Here is a 24381-nt window from a genome sequence, read left to right as displayed (position 1 = left end):
ATGAGACCACTTCTTAGGACAAACCGTTCAGAAGTTATAAGCAAAAACAGCCAATTTTCATTTCTCTAGACCAGTAGATGGCGCTGAGTTTGAATACGATAAAGCGTTGAAGAGACACAGCCTTACGTCTACTTTTGCATGTGCTACATAAAATTTGTTCGTTTTTCAACAACGACAAATGACAAATCAACTTGAATTCCACAACTTTTTGTCGGCATTGTCTGAAGATGATCTGGTTCAATTTTCGTGAAAATTGGAGCAACAACCTAGGAGGAGTTTGAAAAAGTAGGTTTTTCGGAAAGACAGATCGTGCAATCGAATCGTCTTGAACCAAGGAATCAGAGGAAAAATGTTGGTTCTAGCCATCACGATTCAAGAGTTATTAGCATAAATATAAGTGCAACTTTGGACAAATAGATTTCAGTGATCAGGAACGATTGCAATTACAAACCATGTAACGTTTGAAAAAAGAACACTCACAACTCGTTGGTGCAGTTAGCAGGTTTGTCCATGCGATGACCCTCTTTTAGCAGCTTAAACAGCTCCTCGACAGGTATTCCAGGATACGGAGAACCACCGAGCGTGAAGATCTCCCACATTAAAACCCCGAACGACCAGCTGGAAGAGACAGAAACACATTCATCAGATCACTTTCCCAGTACAACACACAGCAAACACGTTCCTCTTGTGGTTCATATTACACTTTCAATCAGTGTTTTGACTGTAAATACAGTGAGAGTATATCGGCATGCAATTGAAATGTTGAACAATCAGCATTTTGTACAGTTATTTAAGGGAGCAACAAATTCCAGCCTCTTCTGTGGTACCATCACTTCACTATCCACAAAATTTGGATGAGGATCGCTCTGTGAAATGAAGCCAAAAATCCAAATTTGATCCATTTACAGTGGCGATATTTGTTGGCGCCAACAAGGCAGTAGCTGTTGGGGTCTAAATGCGGTCTTTCTGTGAGAGTCTCAGACTGTGGACCACTCTTACACGACTCAAAGCTGGCTTTTGTCCTCCATGGAATGCCACAATGACACATATTGTCCAGTCAAAACAAACATTAGCGAGACCCACAGGAAACAAACATCCAGAGGGCGGAAGATTGCAGCGGGGAATGATTTTTCATCATGTGCCAATTCCATGTTGCTTCATCTAAGATGAGCGGGGGAATAAAATTCACTCAAATGATGATAAGAGTTTCCTCAGAGGGTTCCACACCTTTGACTCATCATATGAGAGTTAAAAGGGTCCCAAAATAGGCCAACGGACATGCAGAGCCAGAAATCCTTATCATCTGCATAAGCTTTTATTTATCCTGCTGAGCTAGTAAAAGCATTTCACAATCACGAGATATAATGGTTTAAAATCATCAATGCATTACACAATGTGCTTGAGAAACATATCTCTACAAACACACACACACAAAAGCTCAAGTGAGATCTTCTCAATTGCTTCTTGTAATGAGATTCAAAGGAGAGCAAATTGAGACTTCTGCTTCTCAGATTGCAAAAGTTTCCAAAAAATGTCTCAAAATGTTCTCAGATACCAAACTCAATATGAACTCTAATATTTCGTCCCTCAAGTTGTTGAACACAAAAGATGATATTTTGAAGAATGTTGGTAACCAAACAGTTGATGGGCCTCATTGACTTCCATAGCAGGAAAACAATACTATGGAAATCAACGGCAACTGTCAACTGTCTGGATACCAACATTCTTTAAAATATCTTCTTTTGTGTTCAACAGAAGAAAGAAACTAATACAGGTTTGGAATAACTTGAGGGTGAATAAACGATGACCGAATTTTCATTTTTTGGCTGAACTATCCCTTTAAGTCTCCTGAGCTACAAAAGAGCAATCTCTGAGCAACACAATTTATCTTTCTGGTGACCTGTAGCAATCACAACACACAAAGCAAAGCACAAAGACTCTCTGCTTTGGTTTACTCCTGCGGTTACCCGTCCACATGTTTGTTTACATAATCAGTTACCTTGTTTGTCTTCTTCTCGTCTTTATCTAGCGCCGCATCTTCTCTGACATGTTTGCCAAATTCATCATCTCTATTCAGTCACCCCATGTAACCGCGGCTAACCTCCCCATGATCAATCACTCACACTGAGAGCACAGAAAGGGTCACTGCAATGCCCTCTTGAACCCTTACGCTTCAATGCAATAAGCCGCAATCAGCGTGCATGGAAATAATACAGGCGTCTACTATTCTACTAGACTTTGCTTGCTAATTAGCAATGACTGAATCTTACAAAAATTCTTAAAAGAAAAAAATAAGAAATTATATTTTGCATGAAGAAAACATGCTTAACTGTAATGGACATGGGTCAGCATGGGCACCCTGACTGGTCTGCAGCTCCATACACAACAAACTGATGACTGTGTATTTCAACACCTTTCTATCAGAACCAGCATTAACTTCTGGAGCAATTTGAGCTACAGTAGCTCGTCTGTTGGATCGGACCACACGGGCCAGCCTTCGCTCCCCACGTGCATCAATGAGCCACAAACTGAGCCACAATATATATCACGGGCGACACCTTTCTAATCTAATATAGCTGACCTTGCATGGGGCCGGATGAACCTTAACCATAAAAGCCATCAATTTAACATCCTAAACAAACAGGAAATCCACACATATGCATCCATATTTCCATTTCTGCAAGCTCTGCAACTTACATCATCCCATTCCCTGGGGATCTTGTTTGTCAAAACATGCCACTTTTTATTATAATTTATGTATTCACTTAATATGATGTCATATATAGATTGTGTCTGCCTCTGAGCCAATCAGAGAGCTCAGGACATTAGCTGAGACAAAAGATTCAAGAGTTTGCCATCAATAAGGGTCTCTTTGCTATTGATTTAATTTTACTGCACGGACCACACAAAGAGCGGACACACATGACAAAAGATAATGACCACAACACACACACACACACTTACAACATATTTCATTAGGGGTGGACAGTATGGCCAAAATCTATGATAATGTCTGTTTTTGTACATTCCAATGCATTAAGCACTAGACAAATTAAAGATTGATTGGGTGCAAACCAAAAGATCATATTATTAATAACAAAAGAATGCAGAAATGACTGCAGCCCAAGCACGCAACCAAAACTTCAAAACGTCCCGCAGAGGCTGCGTGAAAAATCCAACATGCACCAAAGCGTAACTTCCGGTTCGTTTCATCTCTTTACGAGAAGTAAGCTTAAAATGAGATGAAACAAGCATGTGCTAACGGACAAACGCAAACTCAAATGACAAGAAACAGGATTATTTCACTCTATGGAAAACAAAAAGAGGGGAAGAGACTTTCATGTGTTCAGAAAAAGAAAAAACAATGAGACACAGAAGAGCTGGAGAGAGGACGGAGTGAAGGGAAGATCATGGGCATTTCCGTCCAGGCTCTGGGAGGTGAGAGTCTGAAGGGCTTTGAAGCTGCGCAGATTAGTAACACGGCACTGGCCGCAAGTCGAGCGTGAAATCTCTCGCTTTTCGGTGTAGCGCTGGCCGCGAACAGCCCTTCTCCTTGCAAAAACACTTCCTTAACTTTCCACCACTTTTCAGAAGGGAATCAATTCTCGCTCCCTGAACTCACCTGCCAACAGTTCCTATTCATTCCCAAACTACTCGCTTTATACAAACACACAGCGACTCCAACCACAGTAGAAGTGTTTTCCTGCTATCCAAATCCACTGAAAACAGTCCCTTTTTCAATTTTTTCAAAAAAGACAAACATCTCTAACTGTATCATTTTCAAAAGTGCAGAAGTAATAATAATCTATCATCGTTCTATGTGCTAAAATCCTGTAATAACTGGCTTAACTCTTCACATGTAGAACTAGTAACAGTTGCACTTACATGTAAATATGCATCATATGTTCATATGCTTATGTTTGTGATGTGTGAGGTTTATATGCCATCACTTAGGGTCAGGAAATAATAAGCATGGACCCGGGAGGGAGTTTGGGTCATAAACCTCGGCAAAAGCTCAATAATAATCTTGTTTTCCATGATATCTCTACTTAAAAATGAAATGGTTGACTTACACATCACTCTGGTGCGTGTATACTCGGTCGAACAGCGCCTCTGGAGCCATCCATTTCACAGGCAGACGACCCTACAGACATCAATAGGAGAAAAGGTCAAAGACGGTCGACACACAACAACATCCACACACTGCCAAACTCACATCTTTATCTGCACGAGACCCTTGTTAGCCTGAAATTTCATTAAGCCCCAAACAGCCAATAATGATTGGGAATTAAATCCTGGTGGGACGTATCGCAGAACTCTAATTTCCCAAAGGAGTCATTGCGGGTTTATAAATTGAGGCTAGTGGAGAAGATACAAGAGTCAATGGCATTTACAGTGCTAGATCCAATAGGAAGGGCTCCGAGTTCACAATCTCCTGGCTCACAGTGTTTTATTTAGACAGGGTTGAACTAGTGTAATTGAATCTAACCCCAGCCATTAATCAGTCATCAGTATCGCTCAATCTGGGCTTTGCTCGTTGTTTTAATAATGCCAAACTATGTTTAAAACATTCATGGCCAGATCTTGGTGACCTTGATAAGAACAAAGAAATAAATCAGGACTAAAGCAGTACTGGTGAATTAAAGGGATAGTTCACCTAAAAATGAAAATTCATCCATATGAATTGAGTGGTTTAGTCCATTTTCTGAAGAGACACAGTCACTTTATTTGATGAACAGATTGAATTTAGGCTTATATTCACATATAAACATTCATCAACGCACACATAAGTTGTGGTAAATGGAAGCTCAAGCATGTTTGCTTGATCAATGAGGTTCATTCTGGTGTTACGCAGCACGTTTGAGCTTCAACAAGAACCAACGAGGTTCATTCTGGTGTTACGCAGCACGTTTGAGCTTCAACAAGAACCAATGAGGTTCATTGTCGTGTTACGCAGCACGTTTGAGCTTCAACAAGAACCAATGAGGTTCATTGTCGTGTTACGCAGCACGTTTGAGCTTCAACAAGAACCAACGAGGTTCATTCTGGTGTTACGCAGCACGTTTGAGCTTCAACAAGAACCAATAAGGTTTATTCTCGTGTTACGCAGCACGTTTGAGCTTCAACAAGAACCAATGAGGTTCATTCTCGTGTTACGCGGCACGTTTGAGCTTCAACAAGAACCAATAAGGTTTATTCTCGTGTTACGCAGCACGTTTGAGCTTCAACAAGAACCAATGAGGTTCATTCTCGTGTTACGCGGCACGTTTGAGCTTCAACAAGAACCAATAAGGTTTATTCTCGTGTTACGCAGCACGTTTGAGCTTCAACAAGAACCAACGAGGTTCATTCTCGTGTTACGCAGCACGTTTGAGCTTCAACAAGAACCAACGAGGTTCATTCTCGTGTTACGCAGCACGTTTGAGCTTCAACAAGAACCAATGAGGTTCATTCTCATGTTACGCAGCACGTTTGAGCTTCAACAAGAACCAATGAGGTTCATTCTGGTGTTACGCAGCACGTTTGAGCTTCAACAAGAACCAACGAGGTTCATTCTCGTGTTACGCAGCACGTTTGAGCTTCAACAAGAACCAATGAGGTTCATTCTCATGTTACGCAGCACGTTTGAGCTTTGATTTGGACTAAACCATTAAATTCATATGGATTAGTTTTACAATCTCTTCATGAACTTTTTGAAGCGTCAAGTTCGCAATTGTGTAGCTGTCAATGGAGGGATGGAGATTTTATCAAAAATATCTCAATTTGTGTTCCAAAGATGAACAAAAGTCTTATGAGTTTGGAACGACATGAGGGTGAGTAATTAATGACAGAATTTTCATTTTTGGGTGAACTAAACCTTTAAGTTTGGAAAAGTTGCTGTTAACATTTACTTCTCTGTTGTAAAATCCAAGTCCTACCAGTTAAAAGTTGGCAGGCTAGTTTTTTGGACATGTTAGCTAGTATTCTACTGGTCCAACCAGCTCTAACCAGCATGATCCATCAGGATCCATTGATCAATTGAATTTCCAGCTGGTGGACCTGATTTTTCAACCAGCTGGAAACCCAACTGATCAACCATCTTCACCATCTAACAACCATAAATGACCAACTAGAACAAGAGTGTCAAATTCAGTTCCTGGAGGGCAAATCCCCAGCAGAGTTTAGCTCCAACCCTAATTAAACACCTGAACCAGCTAATCAAGGTCTTCAGGATTTCTTCCAGGCAGGTGTTTTGGAGCTGGTTGGAGACAGTGGCCCTTGAGGAGTGGAGTTTGACACTTGAATCATGCACAATAATACTATGTTTATTTATTAAATAGGGTCAATTTTGATTTCATGTTGATCTTTCGTGAACATTGACCCAAATGTAATGATGATTACGATGCTATTAAGATTCACACACTCTTTCTCCGCCACGTCTGATGACCTAAACTCTCGGATGAGTGAATTACAGCCCAAACAAGCATCACAGATGGGCTAGAGACTGGTATAATGGTGGGAATGGGAGTTAAAGCTATGCTAATGTGTTTAGGTTTGTCACTAACATTTCTTTCTCATGAGCTTGAACAACAAGCTTTGGAATAAGAGAAGAGGGCAGGGCCAAATAAGCAAAGAGCTGAAATCACTTTACACGCCGACTGCCTGGGAATCTGCAAATCATGCCAAGACTGGTGAGAGGAGGGAGGGGGGGATGTGGCAGATAAACAGAGGGGGGAAAAGGAGAAATGAAAGAGAGAAAAGGTGAGAGAACAAAGAAAGAGATGGCGGGAGGCTGAAAGGAGTCAAGCCTGAATATATCTGTATAAAGGACGATTCAAGACTCAATGAGATCTAAATTGGAGTTTTGTAGCTTTTAGATCATGTATATTGGATTTGAGGCCATTTGTATGGTTGTGTACACTTAAACATTGACAAAATTAACATTTAGTTGATGCATTTAAAATTTACAGTCAGGAAAAATAGACCAACTCAGGAGCTTATCCCAACTTTTGTCCAATAAAATGCTTAAAAACATTGAAAAACTCAGAAACCTTTGAACAGTAATGTGTGTCTTGTCTCAACCTTTTTCAGCTTCAGCACAACAGATAGTAATGGTGTGCATCACATGCATCTTTAAACACAGACAAAAGATCGCATACCAAGATGAAAAGCAACAGGAAATGTGCATAAAGGTAAAGAGGAGTGTCACCTGACGAAATGAAACTCACATTTGTGGTCTTTTTATAGTAATCTATATTGTGGACGTCTCTGGCCAGGCCAAAGTCTGCAATCTTCATAAAGTTGCTTTCTGTGACCAACACATTCCTGGCAGCCAGATCCCTGTGTATACACTGCCATAGAGATGGAGAAAGATAGAAAGAGGATAAATCATCACGACTGCATCTTGGAAACACAGACAAACATCACACACGCAGACACAAACAACACACTACAGGAACGTTTCGGTACTTCAGGGATAAACCGCAGGGTGGATCCGTGCGAGAGTGTCTGAGAGCACGATAAGGCTCTGTGCGCATTCCAGGCGGGAAGGCGAGCGTGATGACAGTGTTTAGTTAGCATGTTCGCAGTGAGAGCGTTGTGACCGGCTTACAGAGTCGTGCACATCTGCTGTGATTCATTCATTAACCGTATGAAAAACGCTGCTTATTACATGCACTCTTTAAACGTGCATGTAAGAATTAACTGCATTAAAAAAGCTTGTTATATATTCATCTGTTGGATTTCAATTCTATAAATAGTTTAGAGAAGCCATTAGCATGAAGTCTGATCCATTTCTGTTTATTATGGCCAAGAACCAGCCTCTTAGAGACTTTTCTCAAAAGTGATATTTAGGGACAGGTAGATGTGAAATCTATGGAAGCATGTTTCCGCCACTGAATAAAAAATAAAATAGGTAATTGCGACTTTTTTATCTCACAATTCTGACTTTTTTTCCCTCAGAATCACGTGATATAAAGTTGCAATTGCATGTTATAGTCAGAATTGCAAGATATAAACTCGCAATTCTGAGAAAAAAAGTCTGTATTTTCTCAGAATTGGACTTTATAACTTGCAATTGTGAGTTTATATATCACAATTCTGAGAAAAGAAGTTAGACTTGCGAGATATAAACATGCAATTGCTAGAAAAAAAGTCAAAATTGCGGAAAAAAAGTCAGAATTGTGAGAAAAAAAGTCAGAATTGTAAGAAAAAAGTCAGAATTGTGAGAAAAAAGTCAGAATTGTGAGAAAAAAAGTCAGAATTGCGAGAAAAAAGTCAGAATTGTGAGAAAAAATGTCAGAATTGTGAGAAAAAAATGTCAGAATTGTGAGATAAACACTCGCAATTGCAAGAAAAAAAGTCAAAATTGTGAGAAAAATGTCAGAATTGGGAAAAAAAGTCAGAATTGTGACAAAAAAAATGTCAGAATTGTGATATATACTCGCAATTGCTAAAAAAAAAACAGAATTGCAAGAAAAAAAGTCAGAATTGTGAGAAAAAAAGTCAAAATTGTGAGAAAAAAAGTCAGAATTGTGAGATATAAACTCGCAATTGCGAGAAAAAAGTCAGAATTGCAATAAAAAAGCCAGAATTGTGAGAAAAAAAGTCAAAATTGTGAGAAAAAAAGTCAGAATTGTGAGATATAAACTCGCAATTGCGAAAAAAAAGTCCGAATTGCCAGATAAAAAGTCAGAATTGTGAGATATAAACTCGCAATTGCAAGAAAAAAGTCAGAATTGCAATAAAAAAGCCAGAATTGTGAGAAAAAAAGTCAAAATTGTGAGAAAAAAAGTCAGAATTGTGAGATATAAACTCGCAATTGCGAAAAAAAAGTCCGAATTGCCAGATAAAAAGTCAGAATTGTGAGATATAAACTTGCAACTGCGAGAAAAAAGTCAGAATTGTGAGTATATTTCGCAATTCTCATTATTACTAGCAATTGCAAGTTTATATCTTGCAATTGAGAGAAAAAAAGTCAGAATTGTCACAAAAAAAAAATTGCAATTATCTTTTCAATTGTTTTATTCCGTGGTGGAAATAAGCTTCCATAGAAATCAGAAACTCTAAGAACAAAACAAAATATACAGGTGCGCTCAGAAAAAACTCTTGAATAAGCTTCTATGATTTGATGATGTGAACCTCACAACTAGTTGAGACCAGCACCACTTAAAGTCTGTGTAAATGACATTTATCGATATATAAAAAAATAAATGACATTTGTATATGGTGTGATGTGCTGATACCTTCTGTGAGGCTAAATACTCCATGCCACGGGCTACTTGATAAGTGCAGGAGACCAGATCTTTGAAGGTGAGAGGCTCATCTGATACTCGGGCTATATCGTACGAGTACTCCATTCCCGGGGGCCGCCGGGCCCTCAAATACTCCCGAAGGTTACCCTTAGATGCATACTCTACTATGACATATAACGGACCTGAGAAAGAGAGAGAAAGAGATGTTGTCAGAGATCCCACTGTCATTCGTACAGATGAAATCATAAGTAGAAAATGTTGAATGACATTAAAAGGCTTTTTACTTGCTAAAAAAGTATGAACTATTGATCAGACGACAGAAGGATTATAATTTAGATTATGTACATCTGGTTTTTCAGCAAAGTCTTGATCATGTTGATCATATAGAGACCTTAGAAATGAATATATCAAATATGACACAGTAAACTAGGGATAAAACGAATCGCTCACCGTCCTGCGTACACGCCCCCAACAGATTGATGATGTTCTTGTGCCGGCCAATCATCTTCATCATCTCCATCTCTGACACCAGGTCAGAAAGATCTTTCTCTGTTGCATCGTCTAGAAAGGTTAAAAAACAATAAAATAATTTTTGTTGTGTCCACTCAACAAAATCTAATAATCTGCTTGAATTGGAAAAATCCTAAATAAACCCTGTTAGTATTTCCTGTTTCCTGTGCACTACAGAACATAGATGCATACTTGACAGTAAATACTGTATTCTGCAAACTATATTTTAAAAATAGTATGAGAAACAGAACAATGATAAATGTTTCAAAATGGAATGATGTCTTAAACTGGGGAATTCACATTTCAATTCAGTTCAGCGCTTTTCACATTACACATCGTTTCAAAGCAGCTTTACAGAAAATGCATGTCTTTTTGTTTTTGTAACATATGAAATATGATTTTCGAAGAACAAATTGCTGTCTAATATAACACACAGGTGTTTAATTGTAGAGGATGAAGTAACAGTACATCCTTCTAAATGCAAATTATAGTCTAAGAGATTCTGTGTACAGGTTTTTGGTCCAATAAGTAATTCCTCAGTCTTATCCGAATTTAACAGAAGAAAATTACTGGTCATCCAATATTTTATATCTTTAACACACTCTGCCAGCTTGGATAATTCGGAAATCTCATCTGGTCATGTTGAAATATATAACTGAGTATCATCGGCTTAACTAGTTCCATGTTTTCTTATAATATTACCAAGTATCAGCTTATATATTGAAAATAACAGCGGGCCTAACACAGAGCCTTGTGGCACTCCATAATCCTTAAACTCAAAAATCTTAGATTTTTTCCTGTTTAAATAGACAAAATGGTGACGGTATGATCTAAACATTCAATAGGTATGAAATGTTTTTTTTTTTTTTTTAATAATATCTTAATATTTGGCAGTTAAATCCAAAAATGAAGACAGAAATTAACAGTCAATGCAATTGCATTGTGGGACACACTTCTGCTCAGTGTTCTGGATGTATCCTGTTGTAAATTATATTCATATACATGCACATTACACATAAAGCAAAAGTAGTATGCTAGTATGCTAGTATGCCAACACTCCCTGTATGAGTGGGTTGGCCAGACTGTGTCCCAGTGTAACTGTCTGTCTGTGTGGTTTAGTGTTACACTGAAGAGCCGCCACACAGCTCTCCTTTCATTGCCTCACAATTAAAAAGCGTTTCTTCCATTTAGAGTAATTACCTTAGAGACAGTCGCCTTTTCATTATCTGCCTGCTGACCACTGGAGCGAACCTGACACAATCCACTGACCGTCATTCCTGTCTTATCTTACTCCAGTTTCTTCTCCTAAGAATGCTGTGCACTCTTCCTTCCATACAAGAATCATGAACGTTTCTCTAAAAAACTGAGATTCTGTTCAGTGGCCCAAAAATGATTTTCATGCTTAACCTGTGTTATTGTAGTACGGCAGGACGAACATTTCTTTAAGTTTCTAAATGTTTTTCGGGGGCCAGTAATTAAGCCAGGTGTAAGTGGTGAACAGGCTCTTGTTTCAAGTGTTTTCTCCACTGCAGCCCTGCCCCCTCGGCCCGCTCTCCATCAGTAAAACTTCTTTTGAGACGCTTGCTCCCTCCCCCACTCTCTTTTCTTTCTTTCAGTGTGAGGGTCTTTCTTTGTGCAGGTGAAGAGCGAGAGCCGTGCAGCTGGAGAGCGCCGGGTCAGCTATGCGGCCTCTTGACCCGAGCTCTACCAGCATCACTCAGCACCAACAAATAACCCTGTGCAGGCCTCTACAGTAAAGACCTCGTCTCCCACTTTCTCCCCGTCTCAACATAAGCACATTCTCAGATCATATACATTAACTAGTCTGGTTCATTTCTTAGTTGTAAATATGTACCCAATTAAAACACTCTTAAGCTGTTCCCCAGGAACTAGGGACTTTGGGGTGGTACTCGTGTGTTTCAACCGCATGGACCAGGGTCTAAATGAAGTTTCGGGTAAAAATGTCCCCCTCAGAAAGTCCCTGCTCACGAGGTAGTACTTTTTCAAAGTTCAGGAACTTTCAGGGGTGGGACTTACTCGCTGAACGTGCTGATTGGTTGAGTTCACTCAGCATTTTATTTCAACCATCATTTTTACAAGTCTGTTGCGGTGCAGTAAGAGTAGTTTGCTTTTCAAATCAACAATGGAGTGTAAAAAATACGACCGATGGACCGACGATGAGGTTCAGGCTTTATTTAGAACAAAATCCAGCTGGATTTCTTTAGACCGCGTTGGAAACACAGACAGCAACAGGTCTGAGGGAAAAAAGTTCCTGGGACAAATTGTTCTACGTAATTTTGGTGGAAAAGCAGCTTTAGCTTATTTCAAGTAGCTTTAATATCAATCTGGATTTTTTTAAATATTTTGATATTTGGCCGATTTGTGATAAATGTGCCCAGAAGTGTCTCAAAATGAAGTGTTTTAAAATCACTCCAAATAGACATCAATATACAATCACATTTATTATGTCTAAAAATATTACAAAAAAAAGTTATTGTTAAGGTACATATATAAATAGAAGTAAATATATAAACTAAAATATAAATGAAAAAATACATAAGTAATGAGGTGTACAACAGTTTAAATTAATTAAATGTACAATATAATAAGCATACTATGTGTATATATATATATATATATATATATATATATTAATAGCAGAGACCTATATTTAGAGCTCAGGATTGCATGCATGTATATGTATATATAATTTATTTTACTCATTTTTACTATTTAATATCTAATTAAACATATATACATACATATATAATTAAATATGAATTATTTAATTGATTTAATCCGATACTGATATCTACAGCTCAATATATATATATATATTTAAACTATATATATATATATATTGAGAGTTATATATATATATATATATAAACTATATATATATATAATCCATTTAATTCAAATATTATATATATAATTAAATGAATATATTAATTATTTAATTAATTACATGAATCCGATACTGATATCTAGAGCTCAAGATGGCAGATGGTCAGTATATAAATTTATATATGAATCCCTGACGTTATGAATCATAAATGCTTATAAACAAGTGTTAGGACGTGATGATGCTTCAGGGAGTTGTCTTTGTGTGTTGCTGGGATCATAACACCGCTGTTTTTGTTGAAAAATGTCCAGGTTTTCACTGATATTTTAGCCTCATATGGTCCATATGATAATATTATTCTGTCTGTGTTGTGCTCTGCCTGCCCGTGTCTTTAGCTGTTTTAGCAAATGCCTTGCACACATTATTAGAGATTTCTTGACATGTTTTGCATCCCTTCATCTTCGATCGCTTTACTCTTCTTTGAACACTCGGTCTTCTGCATAAAACAGTGTAAAAGTGCCGTTCTTGTTCTGCAGAATATCACATGTGAATTTTATCCGTCTGCTGAGCTGGTGTGATTTGTAGCCTGTATCTGCCGGGCTTTGATCTTTCACTTGTGTACCATCCATATCTGAACCAGTAGTTTTGTGATTCACAGCATCAGAGAGGCAGCTCTCTTGTAAAAAGCAATTCGAACCATTTGAAAGGTGACGCCCACATCAATTTATGAGCCGATGAGGTTAAATGTCAAGTAATTCCCACCATCCCACATCTGATGAAGCCATTAGCAGTGAAATGTTTTCCAATAAATTAAAGTAAATGCAAATAATTGTCCAGTTGCACACAAATTCAAATTCTGCAAAGGCCTGGATGAATAAAAACCTTCAGATACTGCAAGCAAACTAAGGGTAAATGTTGACCGAGGACGCTCAACAGGGCGCAATTTTACTCATGTAGAAACATTTACCTTTCAGCATCTTGACAGCCACCGTCACGGCCTCTTTAGGTTTGTCCTTGTCGATGCCAAGAGCTTCAGCCATCACAACCTGCCCAAAGCAGCCCTCGCCAAGAGGTTTACCCAGAGTTAACCTGCACAAACAAACCAAAGACCACAAACATTACAGAGGAACTCAACACTCTTGATAGAACTTATTTATGATCCATCCAGACAGACGTTTTCAGTTCCCACATGCAATTACAAACTATGTTTGGAGACACCGCCAAAGTCTGTCTCTAAACGCAAGCATTCGCGTCATTTAACCGTATATCAGAGTTGCGAGTGCATGCGTTGGCGCTCTGTTGTGTTTACCTAACTCGTAGGTGTTAAGTGGATGCCCTTTGCCTTCCGTTGCAAAGCTTACATTAGACATTAGCGAGTGTGACAGCTGAATGTCTGGCTGGGAGATCTAGAGTTACGCTCCTCTGGGGTGAGCAACAATATGCCTTTGGGGATTTAGAGACTTTCTTAGAGTGTGTAAGAGAGGGATGGATACCGGGGTTAACACTTGACTAGCGTGCTCTGGTCAAGTGCAAAAAAGATTAGAGAATGTATTAAGAGAGAGTTGTAACTTAGACATCGATTAGGAGGCGCCAAGTGTATTACATCTAACAGAATGGCAAAACTAATGAATACATTTTAAACTTTCTTCAGTTGAAAAGAAATTGTTTTTGAGGAAAACATTCCAGGATTTTTCTCCATATAGTGGACTTCACTGGGGTTCAACAGGTTGAAATGTCAGTTTCAGTGCAGCTTCAAAGAGCTCTACATGATCCCAGACGAGGAATAAGAGTCTTATCTAGAGAAACCATCGGACATTTCCTAAAAAAAATAACAATTATATACTTTTTAACCACAAATGCTCGTCTTTCACTGCTCTGTGATGCTCCACGCATTACGTAATCATGTTGGAAAGGTCACGCGTGACGTAGGCGGAAGTACCGATCCAGTGTTTACAAAGTGAACGTGCAAAGATTAAGTCAAACACCCTTTACAAAAAAAGGTAAAACAACAATGTCTGACGATTTTGAAGTTGGAGGAGTTTTTTTCGCTGTGACCTTTCCAACATGATTACATAATACGTGGAGCATCACAGAGCAGTGCAAGACGAGCATTTGTGGTCAAAAAGTATATATTTTTTATTTTTTTTAGATCGTTTCTCTAGATAAGACTCTTATTCCTCGTCTGGGATCATGTAGAGCTCTTTGAAGCTGCACTGAAACTGACATTTGGACCTTCAACCCGTTGAACCCCAGTGAAGTCCACTATATGGAGAAAAATCCTGGAATGTTTTCCTCAATTTCTTTTCGACTGAAGAAAGAAAGACATGAACATCTTGGATGACATGGAGGTGAGTAAATTATCAGGAAATTTTAATTCAGAAGTGAACTAATCCTTTAACATTATAAGTATTAAAATAATAAAAATAAAATTCATGTCATGCCCCCTTCAACAAAAACTAAAGTAACCATAGCTATTTTTTGCAAGGACACAAGACATTTATGAACCACCTATCCTTCTGAGAAATGATCTGATTTATCCGACTTTTGATGGCATTTTCCAGCAAATTTGTTCCCTAATTAGATCAAGTTTGGAAATAAACACACACACTTCATCTTCATCCCTCACAGTAACTGTGACATTCGACCTTATGCCCTGCCATTGGCCCTCAGTCATCCTTTGATTGACAGGTGCTGGGTCTGTCCCCGGCCCCCTCCACCACTGGGCTATGTAAACATTCACACCCGCAGCGGGGCCCGGGGCCGATCTGTGGCTATGATAACACAATCCCCCTCTGTGCCGTACGGTCAATGGCGGCCTCTGTCTACTCCGGCCCACCACAGATAATCAATGTTATGTTTATCCTCCATGCCGACCACAAACGCTGACATTCCTCAGTCTTCTGCATGGCATGTGCCCTGGGGCTCGTCATGAGGGATGAAGACAGCAGACACAGAGAGAGTTAACTCACGTAATAGCTTAACTTTAACTTAATAAGTTTGGCTAATATCAAGTAAATTAAAAAGTGGTTTCTTTCATAGATCTTGCGTTCCTCTCAAAAACACATGTCTCAGCTCGTCTGCCGAAGAGCACCAATTCCTGTAGTGGGTGGGAAGTTAAAATATTCCATAAAACGGTGCTTCCCTTCACCTATAGAATTACCATTATTTATCACACATGTAAGGACTGTTATCCACTGCATAATCCTGCGGAAAAAAAATGAGTAACTCCGCATGTATTTGTTGAGTTTCCATGATCAATTTAATAAATAAAGACTTGGTTATAGTTTGGAGTTGAATAATAGCATGTTAAACTCTCAAACTGCTTACAAATCATCCTCGAGACAATCAAAGTACAGACACACACCTTTTAAACCACCATGTTAGTGACAGATTGATTAAACAGGATTTCTTAGTCATTAGTTAGAAATCTGTAACACGATCCATTGTAAATCTCCAAGTGATGCCGGAAGCATTTCGTAAATATTAAGCATGACAATTAAACATTAATCTGTGAGTTTCTCTGGTTCTGTATGTCCAGTCACACGGTCAGAGAACATGTGATGCTAACAAAACATATCAACAGCTGCTCATATCTTCCAGAAAAATATGACAAACATGCATTTAATTTCTGCGGGAATAATGGTCTAATAATGAAATAAGGGTAATGTGTTGTGTTATGAATGATTGATTGTACGCTGCTCCTGCTTAAGTCACAGGTTAATAATTAGACATAAGTGTATAAGAATGATTTATGAGTGAAAAAGATGCGAGATTACACTTTGAATTTAATAAATGCTCACTTGTCTCTTGAGAACTCCCAGCGCGGGTCCTCAGGGAGGTCATACTCGGGGATGGGGTCGTCGTGGGCGGAGCTACGGCGAGTGGTGATTCTGACCAATGGCGTGCTAGAGCTCATGGAGGAGCTGGAGTCAGAGGACACCTGTAAGGGGAAAGATGGATGGCTGATCACCTGAGTCTTGGAGGCGGAGTCATATACTATTAACAGCTCTATATGTGTGTGTGTGTGTGTGTGTGTGCCTTAACATCATCTTTACAGTAATCTGTGACTGATACAAATCATAGCATAAAATTGAAGGAATCAGGCTGTATTGAAGTAACTTTACCTAAAAGCCATGCAGTTCAAAAATATGTGAGAAATTTCATGGTTTTAAAGAATGTTTCCAACTTACCACCATTTTGAATACCTTCAACGTCTCAACAAAAGAACTTGACATGTTATTCAGTAAATTACAACATCTAACAAATCACCACTGCACAAAACTTTTAATCGAGAACACTTTCATTCACTATATACACTACCGCTCAAAAGTTTGGGATCGGTAAGATTTTTAGTGTTTTTAAAAAAAGTTTCATCTGCTCACCAAGGCTGCATTTATTTAATTAAAAAATACAGTAAAAACAGTAATATTGTGAAATATTATTACAACTGTTTTCTATTTGAATATATTGTACAGTGTAATTTATTCCTCTGAATTTTCAGCATCATTACTCCAGTCTTCAGTGTCACATGATCCTTCAGAAATCATTCTAATATGATGATTTGCTGCTCAAGAAACATTTATGATTATTATCAATGTTTTTTTTTTTTCCCCTTGATGAATAGAAGGTTCAAAAGAACAGCATTTATCTGAAATACAAAGCTTTTTTAACATTATACACTACCTGTTCAAAAGTTTGGGGTCAGTAAGAATTTTTATTTTTATTTTGTTTGAAAAGAAATTAGTACTTTTATTCAGCAAGGATGCATTAAATCGATCAAAAGTGACAGTAAAGACGTTTATAATGTTACAAAAGATTATATTTCAAATAAACACTGTTCTTTTGAACCTTCTATTCATCAAAGAATCCTGAAAAAAAATATTGTACACAATAAATGTTTGTTGATCATTAAATCATCATATTAGAATGATTTCTGAAGGATCATGTGACACTGAAGACGGGAGCTTTGATCGCAGGAATAAATTACTTTATAAAATATATATTCAAATAGAAAACAGTTGTTTTAAATTGTAACAATATTACTGTTTTTACTGCATTTTTAATTAAATAAATTCAGCCTTGGTGAGCAGACGAAACTTCTTTAAAAACATAAAAAATCTTACAGATCCCAAACATAATTTATATAATTATCTTCTCAATTACTTCAGTCTCAATTATCTTTTTACAATTATGATAATAATTTTAATTTTTATTACATTTTATGAATTAAGCATTTTGTAAACATACTTTATCAGAAGAAAAATGTGAAAAAACCCATTAAACATGAGAGTATTATGCAATCATTTCTCCTCATAAAGAACATTTTTGGCATAAAGTCAATCAAGTCAAGAACCCTAGAGTTCAATATAAAACTCTTTAAAATAAGAGGTTGGTTCAAATCACTAAACATAAACCTGCCCTTAAAAACCAACTAACTACACATTTCAAAGACAAATCCTTCTAATATTAGTGTGAGTGTTTGTGTGTATAAGATTTCTGGAACTCTTTATCTACTTTCTGTTACCTGGCGCCGCAGAGGGATCTGTTTGGTCAGCTTGTGCACTGCCGGCTGACTCCCGAAATCAGGCTTCTTAGCCGACGTCCTCATTCGGCAAACCACCACGATCACCACCATACAGGCGATGAGAAAGACGCCTATGCAGTAGATGGCGATCTCCACATAGTCCGGAGGGTACTCCGGATCGCTGATGTCTGGCTCTACTGTAGAGTAGCGAGAAGGATCGAACTAAGACGTGAGGAAACAAACTAAGGCACTCCTGAAGTGACAGAGCACCAGAAACCTTAATGTTGGACACGGCACAGTGTTAAGATGCTTATGAAGGACATTAAGGTTCCAAGATGTTCCACCAAAGACAACAAAACAGAAAAAGAGGAAAAGGTGAAGGTGACGAAGGAATAGTCACCTGATGAACACACACACACACACACATCTGACACACCAATCGCTTTAAACTCTGACTCACACTATAAAAATGTCTACAAATATCTTTCCTTCCAAGGTTGTATCATTAAATAACTAATAAAAGACACTCAGATGGAGATTTTGTTTAGATGTTCAGGAAACTTTTCATTTAAATATCAACTTCGGCAGTTCAGATCATGGTCTTGGAGACACATGTGAGTTTTCTGGCATCTTAGGAGAAAAATCTGAGACCTAAGCCTAAATTTGATCTCCATTTAATAAGTGAGATATTAAAGAGATCTCCTCGGTGATCTTTCTTTCTATCACAGCATATTTCCTGACACTCAATGGCCTCTGCGAACATACACACGCTTACAAAATGGTTTGCATATGACCACAGTATTGAAGTACTTCCTGACACTTGAGGTCCTTCAGAAATACACACTTCATGGATACAATCACACACACACACACACACACACACAGACTTCCATCTGTCTGACTGCACACCAGTAAGTGGTGCCATTTGCGGTCAAAGATTTTGTCTGTTTCCTTGTCAGGAAATGGACTCTTATTAAAATGCAGTGAGGTTCACGCTGTTGCATTATGTATGTTAGTGTGCACACTTGACACTGCCTTGTGCGTGATGACAGACAGCCCTTGTGTTTCCAAAACTATGAAACATTTCACTAATATTTAGTTAAACCTGCCCAAAATTTGTGGACATGTACTAAAAGATCTAGAGTCTGTCACATTTAGATATACACACACACACTCACACACCCACACACACGCAGACTGGTTGTGAAGTGGCTCTAATAACTAAGAAAGTCCAGCATTTGCGAAAGTAAGACTTTCTTTAGAGAACAAAACAGTTATTAGAGCTTAAATAGAAAAAGACTTTTAAGAATAGTTCACCTAAAAACCAACATTTTATCATCATTAACACTCTCATGTCATTTCTCTTTCTTCAATGAAACACTGGGAGATTTTGAAAAAGAGCTGATTATGAAGAATATCAGCATTAAATTAGTTCATAAGCAGCATTAAATTAGTTTATTAGATTTGTGCAATATATTCCATTGTTTTAGGCAAAGAACAGAACACAGAACATATAACACATAATTCTTTCATTCACATTATCTGGAAAAGTTTTCGTTCCACTGAAGAAAGTCGGTCATACATTAAACAACATGAAAGTGAGTAAATAATGACAGAATTTTAATTTCAGATGAACTATTCTTTGTCGTTCCAAACATGCAACCAGTAAAATGTTAGTTAGTAAGAGATATTAAAAAAACAAACAAAAAAACAACACAAGGATCTCGAGACACTTGGGAACAGTTTTAGAGATTTTTAAAGATTATTTTACATTTGATGAACAAATAAATTACAATGCTGAACAAATTAAATGTTCAACAATAAAGAATGTACAATTTTTAGAAAAATGGCTGGGGTTATTTTCATTAAAACCATAACAAAATAAACCTTAACTGAAACAAAATAAAATATAGTTAACATTTCTCATTATCTTATAGTTTACTAAAATACTAAAAAAAAAAAAATGACAAAAACACACAACAAAATTACTAAAACTTTAACTAAAACGAACCCTCTGGTGCTCTTCGTGTGGCGGTCAAAAATGGCAGACATTTTATTTTTTATTTCATTTAAATTAATGTACTATATTTTAGTTCGATAATGCTTTTTATTTAATATATTTTTAGGGGATTTTATTGTACCAAATTATATTTACGCTGTAGTTATAATCCATTTATTCACTTTTTGAGCATAGACCTGAAAATTAAATTTCCAACTTAAACTGCCATAAATCTTGAATGCTTTGGAGCAACAAATTTTAATTTTGGTCTCTTTTTGAAGATGACACTTGGCATATTATTGTTAAAAAAAAAGTGAACTTCAAGGTATAGAATTTTACGTTTATTGTTATGAAAAATGCACAAAAATACTATTTTAAATTTTTATATGAAATATATATTTTATAAAACAATTTTTACTCTAAAACTGCGAGAAAATCAAAGCCATAAATCTAAACAAGTCATGTTCCCAATATGAGCTTGATATCTCAAAAAATGAGCTTTCAGTCAGATTTTGTTTGGCCGCAGTACCAAAAGTTTCCACTAGATGAAATTTGCTTCCCATTAATTTCCAATGTGCTCATTTTTGACCGTGAACAATACAAGTTTGACTATTTTTTCAGGACCATTTAACCTTTTCAAATCATGTCCATGATTTTTTTTTTCCACATAGCAAGTGCTAAAACCCTTACCAAGTAAAAAATAAATAAATAAAATTTTTCAGTCAAAAATGACCAAAGAGCACCAGAGAGTTAAAGTGAAAACAGAACACCATCCCAAGTGCCTCTCGTTTCCTCTCAAAGAACGTCGATATCAACCAACGTCGACATAAAGGAAGTGTGTGTACAGAAGCAGTAGAGGACGAGTGTGTACCTGGAAGCACCGTCAACCAAGCAGTGTGATAGGAGATCCCAATAGAGTTACCCGCCAAGCATGTATACTCGCCCGCATCCTCGAAAGTTACATTAGGCAGGTAGAGCACCTCGATCTCTTTGTCCGTAGTGTTCACACCTGCCGTCTGAGAGAAACAGAGGAGGAAACGCAGGAGAAGAGGAAGATGGAGATGTTGGAAGTGGAGGGAAGAAAGAAGAAAAGAAACAAATCAGACCCAAAATACCAAGAAGAGAAAAAGAGATGTTCAATGCTGTATTTCCCATCTACACATTACAGAAATGGTAGATGTTCCACTTTGTTAGAGAAGATCATCAAACAGGAAGAGCAGGAAAAAAAAAAAATCGCCATAAACGCAGGTGAACCCATCAGATCCTCAAGGGTCCATGCAAACACAAGTGAAGAAACATGGAAAACAAGCCACTGCCTTTCGCCAAGAGAGAAAATAAAGGAAAGTGATAAAGGAAAGGGAAAAACAGACATGGGAAGTTGACACAGAACAGAACAGGAAGGCAGTGGCAATGACAGACCAAAGGCTTGTTTCCATGGCTGATTGGCTGGATGGCAGGGGCACCAGGAAAGATCCACCAAAAAAATAAGGAAAATAAAACACCAGAACCACACCACAACGGCTCAGCGAAAATCCCAGGATCACCACGACGACAAAAAAACAACCCAAAATACCAGCAGAAGGGGGAAGGAACGCCGGGGATCAACGTCTCGTTCTTGGTTTTACCTGGAAGGACAGTGAGCCAACCGGACTGGCTGACCTCACCGATATAATTGGACACTCGGCATGTATATTGACCAGAGTCCTCTTCCGTAACATTGGTGAGCAAGAGCACTTCCACGTCCGAGCTGTTTATGCCCGAGCGCTAGAGGGTGCCGTGACGAGGGACAAAAACACACATATGGGAACCTGTTACAATCTCTCGTACTCTTTAGGAAGGATAGGAGAGCGGAAAAGGAGGGAGCACCACCCATTTCATGGCATAAGAAAAACAAGGATATCTCCTGTAAGAACAGAGTCTTTTCAATTCTAAAATCTGAAAATAAAAGCATTCTTTTTTCCAAAAAATAGCCAAATTAGATTCTTTTAAACATTAAAACCAAGCCTACCTTTAACACCCGGACGTAGGGGAGTCCATCGGGGCCGTAGCGGCTGCCGTTCTTCACAATGTGCTGCAGCCACTGGATGTGAGGCTGAGCGTCACTGTAAACTTTACAGACGAACTTTGCGTCCCCTCCGACATGTACAGTGATGTTGGCCGGCAGGCCTGCCTGAAGGATGGGCCGGTGAGGAGAGCGCTCTGATAAAAACCAGAAGAATGAGCATTATTATGTGAATATTTACCATGTACGGCGACGCAACCGTTCAAAAGTTTACACTTTTCTCTTAAAAAGTCTCTTATGCTCACCAAGGCTGTGTTTATGAGATCAAAAATTCAGTAAAAACAGGAATATTGTGAAATATTATTACAATTTGAAATAACTGTTTTCTATCTTAGTACATATTAAAGTGTAATTTATTCCTGTGATCAAAGCTGAGTTTTCAGCATCATTACTCCAGTCTTCAGTGTCACATGATCCTTCAGTAATCATTGCTGCTCAAGAAACAATTATTATTAGTTTCAATGTTGAAAACAGTTGTGTTGCTTGAAATTTTGTGCGCAAAATAACAGCATTTACTTGCAATAAAAATCTTTTGTAACATCAAATCAATTAATCGCATCTAACATAAGTCAACATGCATATATATATATATATATATATTATGTTAAATGCGATTAATTACGATTAATCGATTTGACAGCACTAATGTGTATATATAAACTTGTGTTTATATGCGATTAATCGCGATTAATCGATTTGACAGCACTAATCTATGTGTAGATATAAACTTGTGTTATATGCGAATAATTGATTTATGTGTATGTATATATAAACTTGTATGTTATAAGCGATTATTCACGATTAATCAATCTGACAGCACTAATATATGCATGCATATATAAACTCATGTTATAAGCGAATAATCGCGATTAAACAATTTGACAGCACAAATATGTATATATATATATATAAACTTGTATGTTATATGCATTTAATTGCGATTAATCAATTTGACAGCACCAATATATGTATGTGTATATATATATACATACACAAAGTTGTATGTTATATGCAATTAATCACGATTAATCGATCTGATAGCACTATTATAAATGCCGTTACTGTCACTTTTGATCAGTTTAATGCATTCTTGCTGAATAAAAGTATTTTAATTTCTTTCAAAACACTGTACACAAACTGAACACAAAACACGTTAGTGTATGTACCATTTTGATTCTGTCCGAACATTAACAATAAAGAGGCTAACTCGCAACAGCACAACATCATAGTTTCAAACTCTCAAACCCGCGTCTACAAAGGCAGGTAACTTCTAAGACAAATAAAACCTCATAAAAGATTTGAAATGCTCTTCCTGAACAGATAATTTAATTATTTGTGCAAAAAAAACACCTCTCTTCACAATATCTGCACAAGGGACCCAATAACTTAGCATCTATGTTAGCATGTTGCTTACTAATGACTGAGATTTTATTTAGATTGAGATGTTGTCTTTTGATACTTTTCAGTACTGAATAAAATCTACTACATTTCCTTGGATGACACACTTCCACTGGATAATGATGCTGCTCACACTGCATTCTGGGATTGCCTTCTCTGCCAAAGAACACATGCAGTGCTGTCTAAGATTTCACCAAATTGATGTGTAAAGCAGCAAATATTTACCCACTAATGTTTGAAACAGCTTTCAATTCCCGTGTCTAGTTAGGAAGCTTACAAGCTCTTGGAACAGAACAGTTATATTCATCTTCAGTGTAGTTGTTTGTGGGTTTAATTTTTCTTAACCTTTATTAATAATCAGTCAGTGGTCGCAAACGATAACCAGCCCAATTTGCGCAGTAAGACAGTGAAGGTATACATGAACATTTGGCATTCAGATCACCACACCTACTGTCATATCAGACTGCTGTTAAGACTTCACAAAACAGAGGCTGCTGCATTATCTCAGCAGATAAGGACTGAACAAACACAGATGAAGAAAGGCAAAGAGGGGGGAAAATAAGACAGATGTTCAGTGTCCACCGTATATCAGCTGCGGTTCCTGCTGCATTGGTGTATCAGGAATCTTCTCATTTCATTCCCTTTTCCCACTTAGATATGATCAGATATGATTTTTGTTGCCCAAAAAACTTGTTATGATAAGTTAAAACACTTGGTAGTGAAGTTTCCTATTATTAGGACACTCACTTTTCAGAGTTATTTTAGTATAAACGAGATAATATTATATTTTTATAGTGCTGTCAAATCGAT

The 24381-nt window shown here is 37.6% G+C and overlaps 1 protein-coding gene across 8 annotated transcripts in view; it reads right to left on the bottom strand.

Moving 5' to 3' along the window:
• Positions 1–24381, bottom strand: part of fgfr2 (fibroblast growth factor receptor 2) — a 51869-nt gene that overhangs the window by 6305 nt on the left and 21183 nt on the right. For 3 of the 8 annotated variants that reach the window (XM_051916677.1, XM_051916684.1, XM_051916685.1), the window contains 10 exons: positions 22120–22310; positions 20983–21127; positions 18107–18309; positions 16389–16528; positions 13556–13677; positions 9684–9794; positions 9225–9415; positions 7209–7331; positions 4074–4144; positions 481–618 (listed from right to left, as the gene is read on the bottom strand). In XM_051916677.1, the coding sequence (XP_051772637.1) occupies positions 481–618; positions 4074–4144; positions 7209–7331; positions 9225–9415; positions 9684–9794; positions 13556–13677; positions 16389–16528; positions 18107–18309; positions 20983–21127; positions 22120–22310 (1435 nt within the window). Of the gene's footprint in view, positions 1–480; positions 619–4073; positions 4145–7208; positions 7332–9224; positions 9416–9683; positions 9795–13555; positions 13678–16388; positions 16529–18106; positions 18310–20982; positions 21128–21736; positions 21876–22119; positions 22311–24381 lie in introns of all 8 variants that reach the window. The other 5 variants (XM_051916681.1, XM_051916683.1, XM_051916680.1 and 2 more) reach the window with 5 other exon arrangements.

Source organism: Ctenopharyngodon idella, chromosome 13, assembly GCF_019924925.1.
Source record: "Ctenopharyngodon idella isolate HZGC_01 chromosome 13, HZGC01, whole genome shotgun sequence".
NCBI classification, from domain to species: Eukaryota; Metazoa; Chordata; class Actinopteri; order Cypriniformes; family Xenocyprididae; genus Ctenopharyngodon; species Ctenopharyngodon idella.
This window is presented reverse-complemented; position numbering and strand designations above follow the sequence as displayed.